The sequence below is a fragment of the Myotis davidii genome, unplaced genomic scaffold, assembly GCF_000327345.1.
Source record: "Myotis davidii unplaced genomic scaffold, ASM32734v1 scaffold1199, whole genome shotgun sequence".
NCBI lineage: Eukaryota > Metazoa > Chordata > Mammalia > Chiroptera > Vespertilionidae > Myotis > Myotis davidii.
The window spans coordinates 165,509-175,675 of NW_006290022.1; the positions used below are offsets into that span (position 1 = coordinate 165,509).

General features: G+C 44.2%; 1 protein-coding gene across 3 annotated transcripts; it reads right to left on the reverse strand.

Annotated features, from left to right (window-relative positions):
* Positions 1-754: 754 nt before the first annotated feature.
* Positions 755-9,911, reverse strand: ZNF583 (zinc finger protein 583). 3 transcript variants are annotated; one of them, XM_006762725.2, is made up of 4 exons: positions 9,780-9,911; positions 4,704-4,830; positions 4,330-4,425; positions 755-2,753 (listed from the first exon to the last, which is right to left on the reverse strand). In XM_006762725.2, the coding sequence occupies exons 1-4, from the start codon at positions 9,786-9,788 to the stop codon at positions 1,276-1,278; spliced, it is 1,710 nt and encodes a 569-aa protein (XP_006762788.1). In that variant the 5' UTR covers positions 9,789-9,911; the 3' UTR covers positions 755-1,275. The 3 variants fall into 3 exon arrangements, with proteins under 3 accessions (XP_006762788.1, XP_006762789.1, XP_006762787.1); XM_006762726.2 differs by lacking the exon at positions 9,780-9,911 and adding an exon at positions 9,401-9,478; XM_006762724.2 differs by lacking the exon at positions 9,780-9,911 and having other exon boundaries at positions 4,704-4,842.
* Between the last annotated feature and the right edge of the window lie 256 nt (positions 9,912-10,167).

The window sequence follows — 10,167 nt, forward strand, 5'->3', positions numbered from 1 at the left end:
ACCAACAAAGTCATATTCCTAGATAGTCATGCTGAAATAGCAGCCACCATCTTACTCTCTATTATCATGTACTTGAACATCAATCCTACTGATACCCAGGTCACCCACCCACCTTTAGAACAATGACCACTGTTCCTAATCAATAATCTCTACAACCTGAGACGAGCTGCTGCATTTGCTCTTTCTCAGCTAATCATTGTTAAGATGGTCATGTTTTCTTTGAATACCACAGTATTTTTTATTTTACAGTTTTTGAGACACTACTTTATGCTAGGCTATCTGCCGGGCCATTTACATGCATTATCTCATTTAATGTTCGCATTAACATTTTTGTTGTTAAATCTCACCCAAGGATATTTTTTCCATTGAGTTTTAGAGAGAGTAAAAGGAGAAACATAAATGTGAGAGAGACATTGATTGGTTGCCTCCTGCACACGCTAAGACTGAGGCTGGGGATCAAGCCTGCAACTGAGGTACTTGCCCTTGACCAGAATTGAACCCACATCCTTTCACTCTGCAGCCCAATTCTCTAACCATTGAGCAAGCCAGCCTAGGACCCATTAACTTCCGAGGTAGTACCATTATTATTTCTGTAATATAAAACTGAAGCCCTAACCGGTTTGGCTCGGTGGACAGACCGTTGGCCTAAGGACTGAAAGGACCCAGGTTCAATTCCAGTCAAGGGCATGTACCTTGTATGCATGCACATCCCCAGTGGGAGGTGTGCAGGAGGCGGCTGATCACTGTTTCTCTCTCATCAATGTTTCTGACTCTCTATCCCTCTCCCTTCCTCTCTGTAAAAAATCAATGAAATATATATTTTTTCTAAAAACTGAAGCTTACAAATGACAAAATGTTTCTCCAAGATTAGAGGGCTAAAAAAGGGAAGAGCAAGGATTAGAACCAAGATGTATTTGATGCGGGCATGTGTTCTTAATTCTGGATGTCTTCAGAGAATGAGATGGATATTGGCATGACATGGGGCTTTGTAAGGTAGACTGGAACAAGGTATTGGGGGAAGTTCTTTTAGGCTATTTTGAGGACTATGTGCTTTAACCTAAGAACTATAGTATGCCAGGAGGGGTTTTAATGAGAGTGATATGATCAAACTATTTTTAATAGATTTGTCTGCAGTGTGACAACTGACAAAAGTAAGTGGTCAACACAGTAATCCAATTAGGAAGCTATTTCCATAGACCATGTCAAGTAGGTTATTGTGCACTGGATGAAGATGATGGAGCGGAAATGATTAAAGGAGTGAGATTCAAGGCATATTTAGGAGATAAAACCTATAGCTTTTGGCAAATGGCTGGACATGGAGGGTGAGGAAGAGGAGAGACTCAAGAAAGACTCCATAGCGTGAATTCTCTTGTGATGAGCCAAGTGTGCACGCTGCCTGAACGATTTCCTGCAGTCCTTACATTCATAGGGTCGCTCTCCAGTGTGAATTCTTTGATGCAGGGTAAGAGAGCCACTGTAGCTAAAGGCTTTCCCACACACGTTACATTCGTAAGGTTTCTCTCCAGTATGGATCCGCTGGTGCTGAGCAAGGCCTGCATTCTGGCTAAATGTTTTCCTGCACTCCTTACACATGTAAGGTTTCTCTCCCGTGTGACTCCGCTGGTGTTGTGCCAGCGACGAACTATTGCTGAAGGCCTTCCCACATTCAACGCATTCATAGGGTTTCTCTCCAGTATGGACCCTCTGGTGCTGATCAAGGTATGCGATCTGGCTGAAGGCTTTCCTACACACCTTACACTCATACGGTTTCTCTCCAGTGTGAACTCTCTGGTGCTGAGCCAGGTGCGCATACTGGCTGAAGGTCTTCCTGCATTCCTTACACTCGTAAGGTCTCTCTCCGGTGTGAATCCTCTGATGCACGATTAGGTAACCACGATGGCTAAAGGCTTTCCCACACACATTACATACGTAAGGTTTCTCCCCTGTATGAATTCGCTGATGTTGAGCAAGAAACGAACCGTTACTAAAGGCCTTTCCACACTCAATACATTCGAACGGTCTCTCTCCAGTGTGAACCCTCTGGTGTTGCGTTAGGTGTGCAATCTGGCTGAAGGCTCTCTTACACTCGTTACACTGGTAAGGTTTCTCTCCAGTGTGAACTCTCTGGTGCTGAGCGAGGTGTGCATTCTGGCTGAAGGCTTTCCTACATTCCTTACATTCGTAGGGCTTCTCCCCGGTGTGTATTCGCTTATGTTGAGCCAGGTTTGCACTCTGGCTGAAGGTTTTCCCACATTCAACACAGGCATAGGGTTTCTCCCCAGTATTAATCCTCTGGTGAAGAGTAAGGGATGAGCTCTGGTTGAAAACTTTCTCACACTCATTACATTTCAAAAGTTTCTTTTCTACATAGACTTTCTTAGGCTTCATGTCCACAGATTTTTTGCAGTATTTTCTCTTCTGTGGCTCATGCTTACGTGTTCTTTCTTTGGTGGGAAAACCCTGTTTTATAGAAAATATTGCATCCTGATGGAAAGTTTGCCAAGATTTAGTACATTCACTACTTTGATCTTCAGTAAGGATTTCCTTATGCGTGATGATCAGTTGACTAGGATGTACCTCCTTACTTTGCAACTTGTTGTTAAACCAGTCCCCACTTTCATAGTCTTCTATCAAACTGGGGCAGTCAAGGCTGTAACTAAGATGGCTTCTTCCTGTTGTCACTACTTTGGATGATTCTTCATAAATAACTTGCTTTGATGAAAATTCACTGTTTTTAAATGCATACTCCCAATCTAAAAGATAGTAAGAAAATAGTGTGTGTTTATGCAGAAGAAAAGAACTTTTAAAACAAAAATCAGTGAATAAATATGTAAGAACTTAAGAGGGTTGATTAAAACATAAATTACAAGTGGTACAATTCAACATTGTACAGGAGACCCAAGGTATTATAATAAATCAAGAAAAACAAGGCATAAGGATCAGACAGGAAGAAAGAAAACTGTATTGGCAGATAATATGATTGTCTCTGCAGAAAATGCTCAACTACTAGATGAATCTAGCAAGGTTGTTAGTTCATATAAAAATCACTTTACATTCTTATATACTAGCAGCAAACAACTGGAAGATGGGAGTTTTTAAGAATTCTATTTATAATAATAGCACACAAAAATAAGACTCAAAAAAATGTTTTTTAAAATTTTTAAACCACTACACTGGATGACTATAAAATATTGCTAAGAGAAAGAAAACTTTAACAAATGGCTAAAGGAACCATACTCATGAACTGGAAAACTCCATGATATTAGGATGTCAGTTCTTCCCCAAGTTGATGTAGATGTATCATAATCCTAAATGAAATCCCAGCAGGCTTTTTGAATAGATTATCTGATATCTAAATTTACTAAAAAGCTACAGGTATCAAGAAGGTATGGTACTGGTGAAAGGGTAGATGTAGATCAATGGAACAGAACAGAGTTCAGAACTAGACTTCTGCATTTATGTTCAACTGCTTTTCAACAAGGGTACCAACAAATCAATATAATGGAGAAAGGAAAGTCTTTACAACAAAGAGTCCTGGAATAACTGAACATCCGAAGGGGGGAAAAATGAACCTCAATATTTATCTCACCCAAGAAATTAGCTCAATGGATCATTACCCAAATGTAAAAATTAAAATAGAATGTTCCTAGAGGGGAAAAAATAGAAGAATATGTTGGTGACCTGGGGGTAGCAAGAATTTCTTAGAGATGGCACAAAAGCACCAATCAAGATAAATAAATTGAACTTTATAAAAATGGAAAACTTTGAATGTTCAAAAAACAGCAGTAGAAAAACAAGAATGCCAAACCACAATTCGCATACGTATATCACAATACATACAAATGACACAGGACTTGTTCTAAGACCGTCTAAAGAAAGAACTCTTACAACTCAATAAGAAGAAAACCCACTGAAAACCTGGGCAAAAAATTGAACACTTCACAAAAGATACATGAGTGGCCAATACGTTCATGAAAAGATGCTCAACATTGTTAGTAAAATAATGAAAAAAGAAATGAATCAATCCTTCAACCAAAAAGAAATGAGTGGCAAAAGGGAAAGTAGAGGCATTGTTGTGTCTGGATATTTTCATGTGTTGGAACGACGTGTGCAAAACTCAAAGGCGAGGACAAGGAGACCCTGTGAGAGAATGTATACAAGGAGAGTAAGTTGGAGAGCTCATGCTAAAAGATGCTTCAATGTGTGTCCCAGGCCTGGAGCCTTTAAGGAAGCCACCCAGACAATACGCGTGGCGAGCTGGACCCTTCAGAAGGGCGAAGCTCGGTTTTCTTGCAGTGGCCTCTACCTCCCTAGTTCTCTCTCACTCACCAGAGCATGTGCCTTCTGTCCTGGCCTTCGTTGCCATCCAGGGCTCTCTTCCTTGCTCCAGAAGTGAGATCACCTCTGGCTTCGAAACGGAAACTCCTGCGTAGAAGAAATAAAGGGGAAATTAGCCAGGCCCTGAAATCAGATCAAGCCCTTGGGTCTCAGGAGGTGGGGGCATTAGAGAGAGTGAAGGAAGAGGGAGTGTTTTGAAGAAAGAGGAAGTTGTAGGGATAGTCTAATGAAGCTGCCAATTCTACAAAACTTGGCCTATTTTGGGGAGCAGCAGGAAGAGAAATGCAGCAACATATATCCGAGGCTCCCCAAACATGTGAGGGAGCAGCCCTCTGGGGAGATTCTGAATTACAGGGAGATCTTACCCAGCGATTCCAGGTTCCTGTAGTTCTCCAACATCACCTTCCTGTACAAATTCCTCTGAGCAAGATTTAGCCATTCCCACTCGTCTTGAGAGAAATCTATAGCCACATCCCCAAATGTCACCAAATCCTGAAATGACATAAACATATTTTTGTCCAACTGGTGTTCTTACCCTCACACGGGTGTAGTGTGAAGAGCTAAATCACTTTACTGCTGGGAGAAAAATATTACAAAGAGTGAAATTTCCTGGTAGCATCTTAGGTTCTGAGCAACACATGTCAAGTAACAGCTGGATGACTTCCCTGTGCTTAGTGTTGATGCTGCCACGCTAAGTGTACGATTTCATAGTCTCTACTGACGGAGAAAAGACTTGTCATACGCAAAAATGGGCAATAACAACACTCAACAGTCAAGTGTAAAATAATATGTTTTTCATACTAAATGCTAGGGCATTTCTCAATATGGAAAATCAAGATAGACTGTGGAAGTAAAGAAAGGCTTCGGGGGCAAGACAGGAACATGAGTTTAGCCTTCCAAGATGTATATGGTCTAAACCAGCATTTCCCCAAACTCTACAGTGGAATGTTCCAGATATATCTATATATACATCCCATATATACACATACATATCCTATCCTATTAATGCTTATAATTTTGATTTTCTAAAATTAAATAGATATGTAATAAAATAGTAAACAAGTTTTATAGTCATTTTGCAAAAATATAACTTAAACCAATGGACGCCATCACAGAGAACAAGCAGAGGCAACAAAAGATTCCCTAACAGCATTTGATAATCCCACTGAGTCTCAAAGACAATTGGTAACCTATCTGCTACCTCAGAGACAAGAGTAATTCTAAGCTCTGCTAATGAACTTAAATAGTGAAGGTTTCCAATGTGATCATGAAGTGCATAAAAAACACCCACAGCTCTCGCTGGAGGGGCGCACACAGCTTCCCAAGAGCGAGAGAGTTTTGAATGTTTCAGGACAGCTGGCTCGGCTTCTGCATGTTGAATTAAGGATCATTTTTAAAATATATATATATTATTGATTTTTTACAGAGGAAGGGAGAGGGAGAGTGAGAAACATCGATCAGCTGCCTCTTGCACACTACCCACTTGATTGTGCCCGCAACCAAGGTGCATGCCCTTGACCGGAATCGAACCCGGGACCCTTCAGTCTGCAGGCCGACGCTCTATCCACTGAGCCAAACCTGTTAGAGCAAGGATCTTCTTTATAACATGGGACAAGACCTGGTATGTTTCCTAAAAATTCAAAACGTACATCCTTCCTAAGAGACGTACCTGCTCCAGCCTTACCAGGGCTGGCTGCTGGTCTCAACATGCCCCTTAGGTGTGGCATGTCACAGCCATGCCCGCTCTTAGCTGGGCTGACGGACGGATAGCACTCAATGGGGCGCATCTGGACTGAGCTGGCTGGTCAGGTGCTGATGGACCACCACACAGGTCAGTACCGAGCCCTGTTGGCGCCCGTGCCAGATCTCCCCTCAGTCCAGCAATGGACGGGAAGGCCCAACATGGTAGCGACCTCGGGGACCCCAGAGGAGTAAATTCTGGGGTGTTTCCGGTATTGGTGGTTGTCAAATACAAACCTCACTCCTGTTTTTCCCATAATGCTCCCACTGAAGATGTATTCCAGCACATCAGTGATTTTACACAAACATGGAAAAAAATGAGTCGATATATGAGCCGCTACTGCCTGGGACATGGACAGGAATGTTAAGCAGCCTATAAGGGAAATGAACGTATGACTCCAAGCAACATACATGCACCAGCTCCCATCTCTACGACGCTTCATAACCAGGGAGATCGGGGAGTGAGGGAGGCTTTAGGGAGGGAGGGAACACAAGTCGGGTCCGAAAAGATGAATCTTGTGCTAGACAGTGTGGGCCCTGTCAACCAGCATCTCCATAAAACTCAGACTTTTGATACAAACTCTTCAAAATTTTGTGCAAAAAAAACCCTGTTCCTCACACGTCATTTCTTGTGTAGATGGCGGTGAGCTGAGGTAGGTTTTGCTAGATAAAATTCTTAGGAGACGTTTTTACGCTGCACATACAAACTCACGGATTCCAGGTTTCAGGGGTCCTACTGACATCTTTCTCCTGGCCAATGAGACCTGACAGCCTTTCAAATATTTTTACATTTATCTTGATGTGATAAAGCAATTTTTGCACAATTTTGTCATCATTAAGGACACTTAGAAAATAATATTCAGTATTTCTACCTTCAGTGAATTTTTTCCCTTTTTAAGTTCAAGAATTGGAAGTCCTCCAGCCCACACACACACCAACTCACTGTGTCACTCTAGAAGCCATCAAAAATTACAGTTACTAGTTTTGCCGGATGGATAATATTATAAGGTATATACATGCCATATCTTATTTACCAAAACTTGATAATCTTCAGTTTTTTGAACCTTCATTTTTCACTCTGATGCTGCACTGTCTCTATTTTCTTAAGATAATTTCTAGACTTTCTCTCTCCATTGAATTAGGATTTCCCAAAATTACTTAACCTCAGAAAGAAATTTTAACTGACCCTATTGTGACCCAGCAAGAATAGGAGCTAATGAGAAACTGTTCAGGCCAGGAGTCAAGTATTGACCTGCACGCAAAGAAATACCCATAGGGCAGCGGTTCTCAACCTGTAGGTCGCGTCCTCTTTGACAATCAAACGACCCTTTCACAGGGGTCGCCTAAGACCATCCTGCATATCAGATATTTACATTACGATTCATGACAGCAGCAACATGACAGTGATGAAGTAGCAACGAAAATAATTTTATGGTTGGGTCACAACATGAAGAACTGTATTTAAAGGGCCAGAAGGTTGAGAACCACTGCCATAGGGGTTCTTCGGGGAGAAGATGGAAGTGGAAGTATAAACACAGGAAGAAGTTACGAGCCCCAAGGAGTGACTGTAAACCATGTATAACATGTACTAGTCAGATATCCTGGAGTAAATCCACGGTCGGGGACCTGCCTTGTTCGGGAAGTGGAATGCACTAATTATAGGACAGTGATGGTGAACCTTTTGAGCTTGGCGTGTCAGCATTTTGAAAAACCCTAACTTAACTCTGGTGCCATGTCACAAATTTTTTGATATTTGCAACCATAGTAAAACAAAGACTTATATTTTTGATATTTATTTTATATATTTAAATGCCATTTAACAAAGAAAAATCAACCAAAAAAATGAGTTCACAAGTTCGCCATCACTGATCTAGGGGGAGCGAATGCAAAGATTCTGAGACAGGGAAGAGCCCAGGACGTCTAAGCAAGAGTAAGTGGCCAGTGTGGCTGGAGCGGAGACGCACACATGCAGGATGAGGTCTGGGAGCGCTGGGGCTGGGTCACAGAGGGCCCTGCAGGTCCGGATAAGGACACTGGGATCTCATTCCAAGTGGAGCGGGGGTCAGTGACAGTCTGGGAACAGGAATGAGATGAGTGCTCGGTCGTCACGGTGGGCACACGGCTCCACGGTGTCCTCCTCCCTCCACCCTCTTCAGCTCCTCATGCCCCATCATCCATGTTCCTGACCCTCAGCGTACATGACCGCTCCCTACAGCCGCACAGTCGCTAACCAGTGACAGGGACACGGGCTTTCCTCCCTGGCGCTCTCTTTCCTCGTCTGTGCAGTGAGAGATTTGGACACGCTCGCCCTCCACTTTCTTCCTGGCTGTACCGTTTCTTGAGCCTGGATCTGTGCTGTCCAACACACCAGCTGCTCACTGCGTGTCGCTATTTACATGTTGGTCAGTTAACATTGAGAGTCCAGGTCCTCAGTCACACCAGGACATACAAGTGCCCCGCAGCCACGGGGAGCACCTTTCTAGTCGGTCACCCCAGGAAGTGCCACTGGACAGCGCTGACTCGTCCTTTTGGCCCAGCTTCCTCTTTCCAACCTGTTCTCTATGTTTTCCCTTAGCAGTTTGCATGGTTTTATGGTTTAGATTTAACCTATACATTGTAAGGAAGAAATTTAGTTATTTATTTTTAAATATATTTTTATTGATTTCAGGGAGGGAGAGGGAGAAATAGAAACATCAATGATGAGAGAGAATCATGGATCGGCTGCTTCCTGCACGCCCCCCACTGGGGATCGAGCCCACAACCCAGGCCTGTGCCCTTGACCGGAATCGAACCCGGGACCCTGCAGGCCTTTTGTCCGGCCGCAGCGGAGAAGCCAAGTCTCTTCAGTCTTCACTCCAGCCAGCCTCTGCTCCGCGTCTGCTTATGCAAAGTAATCACCGTCTTTGTTGGGTTGATTTGCATACTCATCCTCATTGGCTGGTGGGCGTAGCGGAGTGACACCAACTTGCATGTCTCTCTTTTATTAGTGTAGCTTTGCACAACCACTTCATTGTACTGATGGGGTGGTCATAATAATCTGGCCACTCGGTGTACAGTAAACAAACTATAATCATGGACACGTGGCCTCCTGAGAGCCATAGGCGGCACTGAACTATTTCTTGGATAAAGATGAAAATGCTGAGAAAAAGGGGATGCTCACTGGGCTTCGGGGGACCCCCTGACACTGGATTGGAGGATAGGAGGGCCAGGTCCCTCATGGAGGGGACGCTGGTAGGCTGGTGAGTCTCAGGAGAAACCAGACTGTTCGCACACAGCCTGACAAGCAGTGCATGCCTGGGAGGGGAGGAGAGATGCTTCTTACCTGGGACATGGCTTTTGGAGCCTGAGGAGGGATGGCAGCGCTTCCGGCCCCTCCCTCAGGCTCCTCTCCCACAGAGGCGCAGTGTCTGGGGAAAGGCGAGCTGCAGAGGGAGAAAGGGACCCTGTGTCACCGGCCTGGACAGCCCCTCCCCCGCCCCAAACCGCAGACGCAGATGATGGGTACCCTGAATCAGTCGCTCCCACGCGTACAACTCTTTTCCCCTGTACTTTGTTTATTTTTTAAAAAAATATATTTTATTGATTTTTTACAGAGAGGGATAGAGTTAGAAACATCGATGAGAGAAACATCGATCCCAGACTGTTCGCACACAGCCTGACAAGCAGTGCACGCCTGGGAGGGGAGGAGAGATGCTCCTTACCTGGGACATGGCTTTTGGAGCCTGAGGACGGATGGCGGCGCTTCCGGCCCCTCCCTCAGGCTCCTCTCCGGCAGAGGCGCAGTGTCTGGGGAAAGGCGAGCTGTGGAGGGAGAAAGGGACCCTGTGTCACCCGCCTGGACAGCCCCTCCCTGGCCCCCCACCGCAGACGCAGATGAGGGGTACCCTGAATCAGTCGCTCCCACACATACAACTCTTTTCCCCTGCGCTTTATTTATTTTTTTAAGAATATATTTTATTGATTTTATCATTTTTAAAAAAGAGTTGTTTGCCACTAACCCCTCCGCCTTGGAAGGTAAGGCCGCTCACTGAGCGGTCAGAACCGGGTTAGGAGTCACAGTGCCTCCCACCCCTGTGAGCACCGCCCCTC

What these genes read in the sequence shown, in the direction of transcription:
- ZNF583 (XM_006762724.2), bottom strand. Translation starts at nt 4,842, where the DNA reads ATGTCATTTCAGGATTTGGTGACATTTGGGGATGTGGCTATAGATTTC. An exon ending in CAGGAACCTGGAATCGCTGG is followed by an intron (nt 4,426 to 4,703) that starts GTAAGATCTCCC and finishes TCTTCTACGCAG; the next exon opens with GAGTTTCCGTTTCGAAGCCA. An exon ending in GACAGAAGGCACATGCTCTG is followed by an intron (nt 2,754 to 4,329) that starts GTGAGTGAGAGA and finishes ACTATCTTTTAG; the next exon opens with ATTGGGAGTATGCATTTAAA.